Raw genomic sequence first — 17,500 nt, 5'->3', positions numbered from 1 at the left:
TGCCCAAAATAGGGATGTATTATTAATCGATTATTTTATAAAATAATGAATTATGTTTTATAAGTGGCTATATCGATTAGCTCGATTAACTGTCGCACCACCCCTAATTAGAGTTTCTCAAGCTTTAATTAGGAGGAGAACAGAGGAGAGGCAAAGACAACGCGACGAAGAGGAGACGATCGGGTTTCAAAGTCGTCGCTCCATATCTGAAGTTTCTTCACTTCTCTTAATTAGATTAGCGTTAATGAGCTAACGAGGAGCAAGCAGTGTAAACGCATATCATTAGCAGTGAGGGTAATAGCCCCTGGTCATAAAGGACCACTGGGGATCCGTAAAAAAAAGACACGGATACTCTTAATCAAACATGTGCTATTCTCTTTGATTTGACCAGTCTCAGATATAAGCTTTGAAAATCATTTTCTTAATGACTTTGTAAAGAGCCACTGTTGCAGAGGGGGTCTCAGAATAGCCCAAAAGAATATCAGGGTAGATTTGGAAGCCTTATTATTGTTATTTGAAACGCAGCAATAATAAAAGCCATATGAAACTGCTTACATTTCACCGGTGAGGCTCTGTGTGCGAGAACATGCTCTGATATTAAAGGGATAGATCACCCATCTTACATCATTTTATACTGTTTTTATTATGTTCAAAGTATATGCATAGCTGAACCGGTGGTGCTATAATAACAAATATGCACCCGCTCTGCATTGTTGTGGACGCTGCAATACCACAGTTTCCCTTACATCCAGGAAGCTAATAGATCCCTATGGCCAATATTCACCAAAATCCAACAATTTGTGCCTCCAATCGTCTGATGACCGACTATACATAATACACTATACTATATATCTTCCTTTCATGTCTCAGAGTGGAATTAATATTTCATACAGTCACCTTCAGCCGGACTGCCAGTGGAGTTCATTTCATGTGTTCCCAAACATTTTAGCTCAAGACTCAAAAGAGAAATGATGGTGTCTCCGTACGGAAATACATTATACATTAATCACTCAAAGGTTTCATGACATCAAATTTACTTTTTTAGGTTTTCTGACCTCAATTCCACCCCAAAAAAATTTAACTTTGAACATTCAGTGGATTTTCTGTGGTCTGGGGTTTTCTGAATAATTACTCTCAGAGAAGTGCTGTGATTGGCCCGTGGACTTTGATGTCACAGTTCATTAATCCCGCCCCCTCTCCTCCCCGCCCTTCTCCTTTGGGGGGGGGGGGCGGAGCAGAGGCGATGATTGACAGGCAAAATCCCTCAACAGTGACACCTGCAGAAACACTGGTTTATTTCCCAGAAAGAGTGTGTGGTTTTCTTACCATAGCTCCATACATCACTCTGATGGGTGAACTTCCTGTAGTGGATGCACTCCAACGCCATCCATTTGATGGGCATCTGTCAGGGTATACAGACAGTAGGTACAGTTCATTAGGAGGCAAGGCCATTGTTACGGGATACTGTACCATTAATAGTTCCGGTGGGCAGCTAATATCAGTGGTTCTGTTCTCTCTTCATTCGATTTTATTTGCTTTCTTGTTGATTATTTGATATTTACTTTGTACTCAGCTGAAGTGCCAGACTTTGTAACTCTATACTCAACCACAAACAAAAAGGCTATGAACTTGTTGCGTCCCTTATCCCTTAACATCTACTGGGTCGGTAACAGCCATCCTAGTCTTTGGAGATGACATTTCCACCCGACAGAGGCGATGTCATGTCCATAGCGCTCACACACAGCGTGATGCCCGCACTGTTCCAACCTATCAACCATTGAGGTGATCACTGCTAAAACGTCCTGTCATCTGAAATCCAAATACATGTTATTTTGGGGGTCCTTAACATGAAAAAGTTTGAGAAGCACTGATCTAGGGACACCCCCCCAAAATCATGTGGGGACGGCTCTGGGGGTCCTGATCCACAGGTTGAGAACCACTGCCTTACTCCACAGTGGGGCGCGCTTGGACATAAACTGTGAATGTGGACAGAGACTGCAATACTCCAATAGACTGACTGTGCTGCTGTCTGCAGCATGGCTGACTGGGCAACCAGACAGACACCATATTGTAGTTGTGTTTTGGGGGGGGGGCAGTGCCTTTTACACACAATAAAGAGGAGTGACATTAGCGTTAATTAGACTACAGAGTCCCGAGGGAACAGCCAGAATGCATGCAGTCCCCCCACTCAAGAGGACACTTTCAGTGAAGTCAGCAGAAACAATATTCTGCTCTACTGATCTGCTTTATTTACTTTGGGGAAATGGTAAGCTCATAACCTAATGAAAGTGGAAAACAAATGTGTCCCTCGGGGCTCTCCGTACTCTTGTCTTTTTTTTGGCTTTCCCTAATCTCAGCCAGTGGTGGAGGAAGATGTACTTTCTTTTTTTGTACGTAAGTAAAAGTAGCACAACCATAATGTAGACATACTCAGTTGCAAGTTAAAGGCCTATTGGTGGATCTTCAAGCTCACAGTGTAGCACGAAAATAGCAGCACCGACACGACACATTGTGAGCTTGTAGATCAGCTATTTTTGAATATCCACATTCTAAAATAGGGCTTAAATGTGTGTTTTGTAATAATAATATAATTTCAAAAATTGTAGTGGAGTAAAAAAGTACATTATTTGCCTCTGAGACGTAGTGGAGGTTAAGTATAAAACATACGAAAATTGAAATAAAGCATCAACAAAATGTAAATTGTACTCAAGTAAATATACTTAAGTTAGGTCCCACCCCTGAATCTCAGCTCCCTCCACTCTCTTCCCTGTGGTCCCGGCTGATTTTGTTTCGATTCCCACCACTTTTGTTTCTCCTTCTTTTTTTGGGGGGGGAAAAGCTTATCTCATCTAATCTCGTCTCGTTCGGCCCCCTCGGCTCGTCCATCACGGTTTGTGTCAGTGTCAGCCTGGGCCTTGTATTATCCCTCCACTAGTATTATCCCTCCACTTTTATTATCCCTCCACTTGCTTTATCCCCCCACTTAGGTTGCTGTCGGATGGAAACCTTGTACAAAACCCTGTATGTCCAAATCCACTCCTTTTCATATTACTATTATGTTTTTGAAACGTTTTAAAATAGTGAAAATAACCAGGGTTGTGGCTCTTTCGGAGCAGGAACTTTGTGGGGTGGGAAATGTGACTTACATTGTTTGTTTATTATCCATTTTGTCTCATTGACTTTGTATATACATTGAACAATACCAATAAAAAACTTTACTTCTATTCCATTACATCTCAGAGGCAAATATTATACTTTTACTCCACCACAATTATTTGAAAACTTTAGTTACTTTGTAGATTTTTATTATTATTACAAAACATACATTAACCACTTCAGCCCTATGTATACTTAGGCTATTTGAAAATAGCCGATCTATAAGCTCACAACGCGCCGCTAAGCGACTTGTGAAATGGGATATTCTGCATAATGAATACTTTTAAGTACTTAAGTTTATTTTAATGCGAATACTTTTGTACTTTTACTCAAGTACAATTTGAATACTGGACTTTTATTTGTAACAGCTTATGTCTACATTGTGATACTTTTCCTTAAGCACAAAATGTGAGTACTTCTTCCACCACTGCAAAAAAAAAGTTGAAAAAAAGTTGAATGGCGGAGATAAGAGGTTTGAAGAGGCAGACAGAGACACTGCACCTATGGGAGCCCACCAACGACCCAACAGCCCCCCCCCCCCCACATGCCCGGTTTCCCCCGCTGCCACCGTAATCAATAGGATTGGCCAACAAATCCAATCACTGAGTTAAAGCTGCATCCCCCTGCTGCCTGGCCTGCCACTCTGCCACACCTTTCACATCCAATACCATCACAACCCCTCTGTGTGTGTGTGTGTGTGTGTGTGTGTGTGTGTGTGTGTGTGTGTGTGTGTGTGTGTGTGTGTGTGTGTGTGTGTGTGTGTGTGTGTGTGTGTGTGTGCGTGTGCGTGTGTGCACGTGTGCATGCGTGCATGCGTGTGTGTGTGTGTGTGCGTGCGCGAGTGTGTGTGTGCATGCACATGACTGTATTACTATACTTGTGAGGGCCAAATATCCCCGCAAATGTAGTAGAATTTGGAAAATAGACATCGTGAGGACCCATGAGATAAATTGCTGTTTATGGTTCACATTTTCAACGAGGAAAAGATTCAGGTTGGGCTTAGGAATTGGATAAGACATTTAGAGGTAACAATACTTGGTTGCGCAAGCTGGTGTTGTGCACCAAAAATAGCTGATCTACAAGTGCACGACGAGGCGTGTCGTGAGCTTGTAGATCAGCTATTATTGGCTTTAGGGTTAGGGTTATATAATACTGCAAAAAATGAGAGTCTAAATGGCATTCATAAAATCGGCTCACAAGTATTGTAGTAGAAGCATCTGTGTGTGTGTGTGTGTGTGTGTGTGTGTGTGTGTGTGTGTGCGTGTATGTGTGTGTGTGTGTGTGCGCTCGCGTGCATGTGCGTGCGCTCGCGTGCATGTGCGTGCGCTCGCGTGCATGTGCGTGCGCTCGTGTGCATGTGCGTGCGTGCGCGCAGAGAGTGTGTTGGTATGTGTTATCTATAGACTTCTTTCATCAATCCTAGCTTTCTCTCTCACTATTTCGTTCTTGTCTCTATAAGACAGGGTCAGCAAACAGCTTTGCCAAATTTGTTTTCTTTCTCTTCCTCTCTCTCTCTCTCTCTCTCTGGTTCTTGTCCCTATAAGACATGGCCAGCGAACATCTTTGTCAGATTGCTTGGCGTTATGCAGACACCTCCTCAGTGAAAGGTTATTCAGGCTCACTCCAGTCCAGACCCTCAAAACTCCCTTAGTCAGTCCTCCTGGTGCCAAGCTAATGCAACTCTATAGACCTAGAAAAACTAATATTCTCTCCAGGGTAGGGCTTTAACTATGCATTATTTTCCTAGTGATTCATTCTAACAATTACTTTTTCAATTGATCTAATAATAAAGTGCGGTGGGTGGGGGCTCCTCACTGGCAGGTGAGTCAGTAGGATACAACAGCAGTGAAAACACAGCTATGAGCTTGTAGATCTGCAATTTTCTTGAACAATCTTTGAATATATATATATATACATTTTTAACTCAAATCTAAAGTAAAGATTTTAGTTACAAATGTTCGCTTAAAAAAAATATGTATATATATTCAAAGATTTTCAAAAATGTTCACGATACAAAAAAAAGATGCATATCTACAAGCTTATAGCCGCAATATAAGCTTGTATATCTGCAATTTTTTTATAGCCAAAGAAATCTTAAAATTACACTGATGCGTTCCCGGATTGAATGGGTTAAAGACTCCTCATGATGATGATAAATTGGGTGGAAAGAGTAAATGTACTTTAGTTCCTTTCCATCAGTGATAATAAGTACAGTATGTGATTACAGGTGAAACGGTGGCGTTATACCTTTCCGCCGTCGGCGTTGTATTCCTTCTCGTTGACGTCCAGGAGGCGCGCCAGGCCGAAGTCGGTGATCTTGATGTGGTTGGGAGACTTGACCAGGACGTTACGCGCTGCCAGGTCTCTGTGCACCAGCCTGCGTTCCTCCAGGTACATCATCCCCTGCAACACACACACACTTTTCGTAAATGAACGCCGCTACTTGATCATCCTACAGTGATACACAAAAGCATAAAAAGTAGCAGATCTACAAGCATCGAAATGCGGTGCGAAGCAACGCGTTTTGAGCTTGTAGATCTGCTACTTTTGCCATTTTTGAATTTGAATCCTGAAAAGTAACAGTTTTGGACATATGAGGTTTCCACCCGACGACAGAGACGATATATCTCCTCTTGTTTAATCAAGTGTCAACTTCCATTATTTTACATTTCAAGCACTCGGTGCATGGCGCAGCAGTAAAGTAGCTGCCCACCACGTCTAAGGGTTCGAATCCACCGCAGTGCATCCGGCTTTGTCGAGCGTCAATACAAACACAATTGGCCCGTGTTCGGGTGAGGGAAGCCGGGCGGGGAGGGTGATATTTGTCACTGCAGGTATTCCTTAGGGCTGGGGTTGTGTTGGGCGGGAGGAGTAGGTACGAAGGCTCTAGCAGTAAGAACACACAGTAGTGTGTGAGGGGAGGAATTAATTGGCATAATAATGACTTTTTTGGGGAAAAAAGGTGTAAAAAGGACACACACACAAAACAAAATGGAAAAATAGCAGTATCACCACTTTTGTGTGACACTCAAATACGACCAAGTAGGGCATACATTCGTGAAAAAAACTAAAAACAAAGTTGAAATGTGGAGACATAAGGTTTCTTCCTGACAGCAACGATATCCGAGTTTCCCACATGAACATTCACACAGTCCAGCACAAAAATAACGAAGAGAACTTTGGAGGCCTCTTTCTTTAATTACCAGCGATGGCCAGTCGCGATAAGGACCGAGACGCTGGCCGCGGCGGACATCGATTTTTTTCTGGAGCACAAGCAAACAATACGGGCAATTAATTTCAGGGAAAGCGGTGCAGAGATCCTTAACATTGCAGCACTTCCATTGTCACACATTGATTCCTTGTCTGCCGCTTGAATGTCACGCAGCAAAATGTGGGAATGTTAATTTCACTTTGAAAGTGTGCTTTCACAGTTAAACGAACGCTGGATTTTATTGTGTTGGCATTGCCTCCGCCCAATTGATTCACAAACACTCAAGCATGCACGCACGCACGCACGCACACACACACACACGCATGCATGCAAGCACCCAAACATTTGCACAGATATAGACCAGTACAAAGAAACAAAGATACCAAGTCCTACATGACCACTACATCCACATGTTCAATTGTGTACAAAAAGGCAGGCACAAATGCGCGCGCACGCACGGGCAAGCACACACACGCAGGTTTGTAACCAAGTATGTCACCAAGGTTTCAGTCCAATCTAATTCACTTCCTTTCTCAAATTAAAGTGAAAATGTTCAAACTAGAAATAACCTCCTGCTTCAATAGACATACATGCAGTAGGAGACACTGCTTTCCCCACACAAAATGGCGGCCACGATGTACTGTACGTGTCGGCTCACTGGAAAGACTGCTATACCAAACGGAACAGAGCCTTAATCAGTATGATTAAGGCCATTAAGATTAAGAAGTAAGGAAGCGTCCCAAATTCTTGCCAATAGACTCTATGCATGGCAGCCACATTGGAAAGAAATTGGGATGCTTCCTTACTTCCTTCACAGGTGTTACCAATTATACTAATTAAGGCTGTTCCATTTAGTGCAGTAGAGTGGTTCTCAAACGTTTTAATTTCAAGGAGTGTACAAATGTACATTTGTACACTCTCAGAGTTTCACACCCGTAAGGGGCCATTTCGGAAGCCCCTCAAGGAACCATGAGGGTCCCTGGACCACACCTCGAGACCCACAGGTGTAGCAGAGTGTTTCCAGTGAGCCAACATGCACAATATCAGCACCCTGACTCTGTTTGACCAGAATGGAACAGACAGAGCCTTCATTAGTATCATTGGTAACACCTGTTATGGAAGTAAGATCGAAAGAGGCCCAATTTCTTTCCAATATGGCTGCTGTGCATAGAGCGTCTTGCAATATCCTCACAGCCCCACAGGTTAGATCTATTCAATAGCTCCCCCGCTGCCCTGAAGCTCTTCACTCCCCACAGGAAAGAACAAGCAAAGAAAGGGGGGAAAAAGGTGGGTGGGGGAGTGGTAGAGAAACACTTAACTGTTTAAAGTTGCTCTCACAATAACACGAGCCACTTTGGCTGAAGTGGCAGAGGGACTGAAAAAAATCAACAACAACAAGAGGCCTTATTTGAAACCATAACAAATTGGATTTAGATGGAATAGGTTGAAATACGAGAATGAGAGGAAGAGGAGGGGGAGGGGTGGCTTGTAAGTGTGTGTGTGTGTAGGGTAGGGGGCACATAAAAGGTGAGATTACATTGGTAAGGCTATAATCACAATGCCTCATTTGGATCCCTCTCAGGAGAGAACACACACACACACACACCACACACCCCCCACACACACACACACACACACACACACACAGATGGAATTAGGCTCTCCTCCTTCACACATACAAACATGTACCTTCCAGTAGAGAGAGTGTGTGTGTGTGTGTGTGTGTGTGTGTGTGTGTGTGTGTGTGTGTGTGTGTGTGTGTCCATGCGTGTGTGTGTGTGTGTGTGTGTGTGTGTGTGTCCATGCGTGTGTGTGTGTGTGTGTGTGTCCGTGCATGTGTGTCCGTGCGTGTGTGTGTGTGTGTGTGTGATGGAACGGAGCCAGTGGAAGGGAGAACAGGACATCCATACAAAGCAGGAGGGAAGCGAAAGAGAGAGAGAGAGAGAGAGAGAGAGGGAGGTACAAATCGATACAACTGTTGATTTGACTCCATTACTGGGGCTCAATTGAAATAAAGCGATAGACTGTGCAGGTTGTTAAACTGTGACTTTAATTAGTCTAAACAACACAAACACACACACATTAGTACACATTAGCAAACCCTCTCTCTCTCTCTTTCTCTGGGGGCCATTGTATAAAGGAGTCAAAAAGAAAGATACCCCAGCAGTTACCATGATCATCCCCTCCTTCTGTCTCTGCTCTCTCTCTCTCTCTCTCTCTCTCTCTCTCCAGTCAAATTCCAATACCTTAATTTCTGTGTCCTCGCCTCCTCCACACCCTGTCCTCCAGCCTGACCTGGAAATCGTCTGGGTCCCAAATGTTAACTGTTTGCTTACGGTTGGAGCTGAGAGCAGGGAGAGAGGAGTCTCCCCAAGCCGTTTGGAGTAAGGATCAGTGTACATCAAATGTTCAATTCAACCTGTTTCTTGTCAACTCGTTGGGATGTGTTTCTTATTGCATAGTGCAGAGGACCGTCTCCTCGGGTTATGGGATGGAAACCACACTGTCTGGGAGATGGGATCTAAAACCCATGGCGTTGTCGCGGACTTCAAAGGGTTGATTTAGAGCCGACGAAACGTTTGATCTGCTCATACAGTATGCTAATGTAAACATGTTGTAAATGCTGTGGCATGTTAATCGAAGAGAAGCGGGTCATTGGGCCACCATGTCACCCCCCAGGCCTTACCTGAGTGTGCGTGCGTGTGCGCGTGCTCGTGTGCGTGCGTGCGTACAGTCTGAGGGTAACGGGAAGGGATATATCTGAATAACAGGGATCAAAGCTGCTGAATCTCCAAGGCAGAACTACGGTACGAGTGGAGAACGTGAGGATGGAAGTTAAAGTATTGGAATTTGACTTCTGAAGACCTTTGATAAGCACCCCTCTCTCTCTCTCTCTCTCTCTCTCTCTCTCTCTCTCTCTCTCTCTCTCTCTCTCTCTCTCTCTCTCTCTCTCTCTCTCTCTCTCTCTCTCTCTCTCTCTCTCTCTCTCTCTCTCTCTCTCTCTCTCTCTCTCTCTCTCTCTCTCTCTCTCTCTCTCTCTCTCTCTCTCTCTCACACACACATAACCTCTAGAGCCACTCTGCTGGGGGGGAGATAATTCACAGTGCTTTAATTGTCCATTAAAACTCAATTACCTGTGGATTTGGAAGGCTAATTATTGGATTGTGTGTAACGTGTGGTGGGGTTCATAATATGACATCTGTATGGAAGTACCCCCGTCAGGTAGCACAGGACCCGAGTCCACTGCTTCTTAGACTCGATCTCCAGGCTTTTATTGTTTAGTTTAGCTAAAAAATAAAAGCCTGGCCCAGCGCGTCGGTGTACTCGGTATGAGGAAGTGTTTCATTTCCCAACCAACCAGAGTGCAGTGGGCGTCGCTCGTAATGTTGTGTTAACGGGGCGGGGGTTGACGGACAGATCGGTGAACCAATGGGATCAGGCGCAATCTCTCGCCGGCTCTATACACCCGCCCCTCTTGGGGCAGACTAACTGCTTCTTAAAGTGTCCCCAGTTTTATATGCATAAGGCCACAGAACCCTGTTGGATACCATTATTCTATCTCTGAGACTCCAATCCCTACACTATATATATATATATATATGACTCATACAGACCTGTGACTCCTCAAGGACCGCTGGGGGTCGCTGGACCCCAGTTTGAGAACCACGGCCCTGACAAATGAGGAGCCTCTTGTCAGGAGAGAGATAGAGTATGTGTGTGTGTGTGTGCGTGTGTGCGTGTGCGTGCGTGCTGGGGGCAGCAGCCGGCGCTCGCTGCCTAGGGTCCCTGACAGAATCTTATTTGTACATAATGGCACTTGGTAATCTCCTCAATTTTCAAGACAATTAAGCAGTGGAGGGAAAATGGATGGCTTGTGTGCCAACCTGTGAATTTTAATTAGCTGACACAATGAGAGAGAGAGAGAGAGAGAGAGAGAGAGAGAGAGAGAGAGAGAGAGAGAGAGAGAGAGAGAGACACGGGAGAGAGAGAGACGGGAGAAAGAAAAACACAAACTTTCTTCTCCAGTCCTTTCCGCCTGCTCTGAATCCGCTGCCCTCCCATGTGGCATGGATGAGAGAAACGCAGTGTGAGAGTGGGTGTAATTGCACTGAGTGGGAGGCGAGGGAGGAGCAGAGTTTTTTGGTGTAAGAACGAAGAAAAACAGTTTTATTTCAGGTATTAAGCCTGGTTGCAATGGCAGCGCCGCGGCGGCAGACAGACTGTGTTATGATAACACCTCCAGACGAGGGGCTGCTTTCCAATCAGCGGGGATCAGCTTTGTGCCGTAGTGCCCTGCAACACACACTTCCACTGAAGAAAACACTACGAGAAAGCGTCTGCACGTCTCTCTCTCTCTCTCTGGGACTTAAAGCTGGTGGTTTGAATGTTATAAGGTGAGGCACTTAAATGCTGATGGTTTGAGCACCAGTTTATAGTCAGGGCGGTGTAGTAGTAGTGGAGGGTGAGCGCAGGGTATCAACGCTCCTCCACTTCTAAGAATATAGGATTTTCGTTTTGGTCAAGTGATGAACCCAAGCACGACGCAAGCATCCATATTCTGGGGGGTAAAATTAACCCAAAACATTGCAGATCTACAAGCTCACAGCTATATAGTTTTTTCTGAAAACACTTAGAACAGTGGTTCTCAAAAATAGCAGATATACAACCTCACAGCACGTCACTTCATACCGCGCTGCGAACTTGTACATCTGCTATTTTTGAACTTTTTTAAAAACTCTTGAAAGTGTTTGAAAAATTCTGAATAATTAGGATTTTTTTAAAAACACAAATCTTCTCTTCTGGGGATCCCTGACACAAAACATTTCAGATGGGGGTCCGGCCCGCTGAGAAATACATATAATTTTGGGGGTCCTTGGCACGGAAAAGTTTGAAAACTACTGATTTACAGTAGAAGGCATTTGTATAGAATCGGCCTCAGGTCTTACGCAATGGGTTAAACGTTTGACCCCTAATAGTTACAATGGAGAGTTGCCTGGTTCCGGGCAGGAAACTAAGTAGTTAGTTCTCACCTTGAGCGGCAGGTATTCAAAATGCATTGAATTCTGGGACAGCGCACTGTCTGGCTAGAGATTAAGTGAGCACAAAGGAGCCTTTGTCACACTTAATCACAATTCTTCTTCTAAAACAACAGTACAGGAGAAAAGATTTCAGACCAAAACTGAAAGGAGAACCTGAATTTAACCACTTAAACCACTATACTTGTGGTTTGCGCGGAGTCCGTCAGGGCTCTATACTAGTGACTTTTCTGTTTTTAACATTAAATATCTTCGCTGAAAACTCCTAAAACTCCTTCTCTAAACGACATTAAAACTCCTAAAACTCCTTCTCTCAACGACATTAAAACTCCTAAAACTCCCTTCCCTCAACGACATTAAAACTCCTAAAACTCCCTTCCCTCAACGACATTAAAACTCCTAAAACTCCCTTCCCTCAACGACATTAAAACCCCTAAAACTTCTCTAAACGACATTAAAACTCCTAAAACTCCCTTCTCTCAACGACATTAAAACTCCCAAAAACTCCTCCTTTCAACAACATTAAAACTCCTCTCTCTCGGCCCGGGCCAGAGAATTACCGCACCGCGGGGAAATACTCCCACACCTCTCTCTCTCTCTCTCCTGGGCTGCACAGGTTATTTATGCTTATTTCACTGAGCCATGCGGACAAAAGCTGAGTGGACCGGATTGTACCTCAAATGCGTTTTGTGGAGATAGATTTGGCAGCGGGCAGCATGGATCTGGGAGATTGAATCGATCGGGGGGAAAGAGGAGGGGGGTGTTCTGACCATTCGTCAGCGAGACTGACACTTTTTCTCACTGATGCTATTCTTTATCTCTGGCACGAGACGGAGATCCACGCAGTCACGTGCGCACGCGCGCGCACACACACACACACACACACACACACACACACACACACACACACACACACACACACACACACACACACACACACACACACACACACACACACACACACACACTCACACACAATGTAAGTGTAACGCCCGGGATCTGAACCCGGGTCTCCCACGTGGAAAACAAACACCTTAACAGCTAGCCTAAAGGTGAATTCCATGGACATACGCATACACCATGAGTCTTCAACGGGGGGGCTGGAACCCTAAGGGGTCCACAGAGTTACTACAGGGGTGGTTACAATGTGAAAATACACATTAAAGGAGTAGTTCACCCAAACAATGACTTATTTTCTATCAATTACACACCCCATGAAGCCTAAAATTCATAGATTTTTTTTGGGCGGTGAAACCGCCCCTATATGTGAGGTTTGGACATCGACATTCGCTGCACTGTGATTGGCCACCATTGTACCCCCCCCCACCTATTGCACCCCCCCAACCCTCCGCTGTGATTGGCCACCATTGTACCCCCCTAACCCTGCACCGTGATTGGCCACCATTGTACACTATGGTGGCCAATTCAGGACTATTCAGGACTGTGATTGGCTAGGTTTTTTTTAAGTTAGGGGTGTACAATGGTTGGTCCACAATATTACTTTTCTTTAAGTGAACTTCCATCACTGTGATGACCACTGTGACCACACCGCCCACTTCACACGGGGTGTGATTTTTTTTGTTTTTGACGCATTCCTAAGCCAATAATGTGATGACTCCTTATGGTCATGGCTGAGTCATAGACCATATTCACACGGCGGCCATATTGGAATTTAACATTGAAAGTGCCACCCCGTTGCCGTGGAAACGGGGGTGGCACTTCATTGACTTAATAGCAACATGGCCGCCGTGTGAATATGGTCTATGGTGACATGAGCGTGACGTCAGAGGCCCCTCCCTTAAGCCAATTTGAATGTACGATGGGGGTCCCTGCTTCATCTCTCTCTCAGCTTGCGGGTCCACGTAAGTCTCATATTAGTTTTTTTTACATAAATGAATGCCCTACTCAACCGTGAAGAGTGTAGCACTAAAGAAGTGAAAGTAGCAGTAGCAGTAGAAAGAGCTTGTAGATTGTATTTTCTCACTATTCTAAGATGTTTTTTTACTACTAATAATAATAATCAAAAAGGAACGGTTTTGGACGTACAAGGTTTCCACCCTGGCAGCAACGATATGAGTCCATGGCCATCACTCACATTGATTTCTAATTGCTGTGGAACAAGCAGCAGTGTAAATATTGCATGTACTGTGCTGCAGTGGTGGAAAACGTCCTCAAATGTTTTACTGCAATAAAGAAATACTAGTAGTAGGAAGTCCGGAATTCAAAATGTACTTGAGTAAAAGTACAAAACGACGCATTCTGAGTAGATCGGTAGATTTTCGAATAGCCAAAGTCTAAATAGGGTTAATGGTTGTTTTGTAATAATAATGGTAATCTACAAAGTAACTAAAGGTTTCAAATAATTGTGGTGGAGTACAAGTACAATATTTGCCTCTGAGATGTAGTGGAGTAGAAGTAAAAGTACTGACAATTGGAAACACTCCAGTAAAGTAAAAATACCTCGCAATTGTACTTAAGTACAGTACTTGAGTACATTTACTTAGTTACTTTACACCACTGCTGTACTGTATGGAGAGAGGAAGCTAGGGGGGGCTGCATCATCATCCAGCCAGCCAGCCAGTAATCAACAGCCATCGATCTCCTGCCCTGGCCCTATACAACTAATCCATTTCAGATCTACTCCACTGCAGTGCAACGCTTAAGACCCCAGAAGCTCTCCCTCCCGTTTGTAGCACTACTGTCTGGCAGTTAGCCTACCTTTACTTGAGTAGTACTTTAGTAAAAAAAAATATTTGTGTTTAGTTTTTAGTTTTTTGCAAGCTGATGCCTTCTGACTCCACTACATTTCTAGAAAAGGGACTCTTGGGACCGAAACGTACACACATATATCAGTTAACCACTTAAAAAAAAAATTATTTTTTTGGTAAATGTTTGGTAAATTTCAGAAAATGTAACGTGGAATGCTTTAAGTTCCTATTTATTGTATAACCACGTAAACCACATTTTGGGTAATTTTTTGGTAAATATTTGGTAAATGTTTGATACACTTTTTGGTATTTCTCTGGTATTTTTTAGGTAAATTTCAGAAAATGTAACGTGGAATGCTTTAAGTTCCTATTTATTGCATATCACAATGAAAAATACATGTTTCAAAGTATTAAAGAAAAGTACCATTATATATATTTTTGGCCTTTTTTTGTATATTAATGTTATATCATCAATAAAATCTTAGAGTTTTGCCAATTATTTGGGGTGGGGCACTTTCAACATCCTCACAGAATCGCTTGTGTACATACAATGCCCGCCCCCTGCCCCCGCCAGGCCAGAGCGCTGCCCAATTATTTCCACAGCGCGCCAACAAGGTCACAGCACCGAAGGCGGGATGCCCCAATCAATAGAAAGCTCTCCTCCTAGCCTTTTGCCAATCATCTATATTTCAGAGGAGCGATGTGTCCTGTCTGGAATTAATGGCCATTGGAGGGGAGGTGATGCTATATGGTGCGCTGCTGGAGCCCCACAACAACAGCCCCAACGGTTGTTTAGAATGCCGATGGTAGCACGGCTGGACGCTTACATCTAGTGGTTCTCAAACTTATTAACTTATTAACATTCTAACTTTTTTGTTCATCTGCTACTTTTTATGCTTTTGAAAAAAATCTTGAATAATTCTGCAAAAATGTTTAATATCCGTGGCTAAATACATTTAAATTTGATATGTACCCATATGTACCTGTCAAACTACTTCAGAAACGTCAATGACGTCCACAATCACAACACCTGAGGGAGCTCCACTAATCACGTTCAACCCAGATTTGGCTCAAACAAGGATTTAAATTCGTTCTACTGCGTTCTACCTCTAATGTCACCAAAATGTGGAACGCTCTACCAACAGTTATAAAAACATGTGAATCCTTGCTCTCCTTCAAAACCGCTCTAAAAGAGCACTTATAGATGGCTGCAACCTGTAAGTGTTGGAGCTGGACCCAAAAAGTCAAAGCCTACCCCCGCCCCCCAAGCTGTTTACTGTACATATTTTTCTTTTTGATTACGAGTATGAATTGAGTATATATAGCTCTTTCATTACATTACAGTGATTTAGCAGACGCTTTTATCCAAAGCGACTTACTGTACAATAAGTGCATGCATTCAACATAGGTAGGGAACGAAAACTACTAATCACCAGAAGTCTTAAGTGCATTTTCTGCAAAATGGTTTGGTCTTGGATAATAATCCTCTTAGCAGACCTTGTATTAAATTGAACTTTCCTGTGCTTTTTTTTTTGCAAACTGCTAATAAAGTATTCAATCAGTCAATCATTCAATCAATTTGACACGATAAAGTTTGAAAACCACCGGTCTATTCCGTGCAGAAGCTTCTTTCCCTGGGTATAGCTTCTCTCTCTGTGCTCTCCTGACCTCTTGGATGAAAGTGCGAGTACCAGGCTGACTGTAAAACAACTCTTAGCCCAGGAGAATCAGACTGATCGTTAAAAGGGATTTTTTCCCCTCAACCATTCTAGTCTATACCGCTTAAAAGAGAAGTCTTGGGAAAAACCCCTTTGAGATCTCTTCAAATGCAGGCTGCATTCTCAAGTCTCAAGTTTTATTAGAAAACATCATAGCATGACAGAATGAATAATGATGTTTCTTACAATTCAAGAGGACCGCTCTATTAAAAAAACTAAAAACAAATCATCAAACATCAACACACATCATACAATAAAAAAGTATCTATTACTTCTGGTAAAGCTTGAATCCTCTTGGGAGGAACGACATCTGGTGCGACCACAAAAATATACTATATCTTTGCTGTCGGGCAGAAACCTCTTACTGTATCACCATATTCTTTTTAGTTAATTAACGCCCTACTTGATCATACTACAGCCTCACATTTAAGCATCAAAAGTAGCAGATATGCAAGCTCGAAGCGCGGCGCGAAGCGACGCGTTTCGAGCTTGTAGATCTGCTACTTTTGAATTTGAATCCTGAGAAGTAACAGTTTTGGACATCCATCCGACAGAGACGATATACTGTAGTCCTACTAGTCTAATGATATACTGCAGTGGTTGCCAACCTTTCCAGGATAAGGGCCCACTTGAAAATCTGGAGAAAGTGTTCCAACAGCCCACCCATCAGACCATTTAACACTATTTTGTAATAGGACTCAAGTGGTCCCCGGACCCCATTTTGAGAACCACTGGTTTATATAACTATTAGGCCCGTAACGATACAGTAACTGCATCGATGCATCGTTTTGAATTTTCAACGATCTACTATATCGATATGCAAACAGCTAAATATCGTATCGTTTGACTTTGAATCGTATCGAATCGTTTTGCAATGCAAATAATCGTATCGAATCGTTCTGCAATGCAAATAATCAATTATATCAATACTAAGTACTTTTAAGAAGAAGAAAAGAGAAAGAGGGGTTTATATCCAGTATCCAGGTATTTATTTTTCACACAGAATTTTTGGGTAAATAAATAGTTACTATATCGATTTTAAATCATTGAATCGAATCGTATCGTTCTAAATTAACCTGTCCTGTATCGTTCATGTATCGTATCGACTAAATCGCTGAATCGAAACGTATCGTATCGTTCTAAATTAACCTGTATCGTTCATGTATCGTATCGACAACCAAGTATCGTGATACGTATCGAATCGTTGTTAAAACGTATCGTTACACCCCTAATAACTATATACAAAATACAGTCACATGATGAGGCACATCAAAAGCTGTAAAAGGAATGAGGTGAATCCCATCAAAGTGACGTAGAGAGCAAACTGGTAGAGAGAAGGGAAGAGCAAGACAAAATATTTAAAAAGAGTGGGAGATGTTAAATTCATTCTGTGTGTGGAGAAGGCTTTCAGACTGGCTTAGTGGCATGTGAAGAAGGCTTGTCCCTATACATTTATTCACTCTGATGACTCCTTAATACAGTTTACCCTATGCACCACTCTACTGTACAATACATGCAGAGAAGGGAAATCTCTCTCTCTCTCCTCTCTCTCTCTCTCTCTCTCTCTTCTCTCTCTCTCTCTCTCTCTCTCTCTCTCTCTCTCTCTCTCTCTCTCTCTCTCTCTCTCTCTCTCTCTCTCTCTCTCTCTCTCTCTCTCTCTCTCTCTCTCTC

At 43.2% G+C, this 17,500-nt stretch overlaps 1 protein-coding gene across 2 annotated transcripts in view; it reads right to left on the bottom strand.

The window, feature by feature from the left end:
- erbb4b (erb-b2 receptor tyrosine kinase 4b) overlaps positions 1–17,500 on the bottom strand; it is a 549,356-nt gene that overhangs the window by 24,682 nt on the left and 507,174 nt on the right. For both annotated transcript variants that reach the window (XM_080456958.1, XM_080456959.1), the window contains exons 21-22: positions 5,404–5,559; positions 1,327–1,402 (exon numbers count right to left, since the gene is read on the bottom strand). In XM_080456958.1, coding sequence (XP_080313084.1) covers positions 1,327–1,402; positions 5,404–5,559 — 232 coding nt within the window. The remainder of the gene's footprint in view (positions 1–1,326; positions 1,403–5,403; positions 5,560–17,500) is intronic.

Source organism: Gymnoscopelus braueri, assembly GCF_963280865.1.
Source record: "Gymnoscopelus braueri genome assembly, chromosome: 18".
NCBI lineage: Eukaryota > Metazoa > Chordata > Actinopteri > Myctophiformes > Myctophidae > Gymnoscopelus > Gymnoscopelus braueri.
This window is presented reverse-complemented; position numbering and strand designations above follow the sequence as displayed.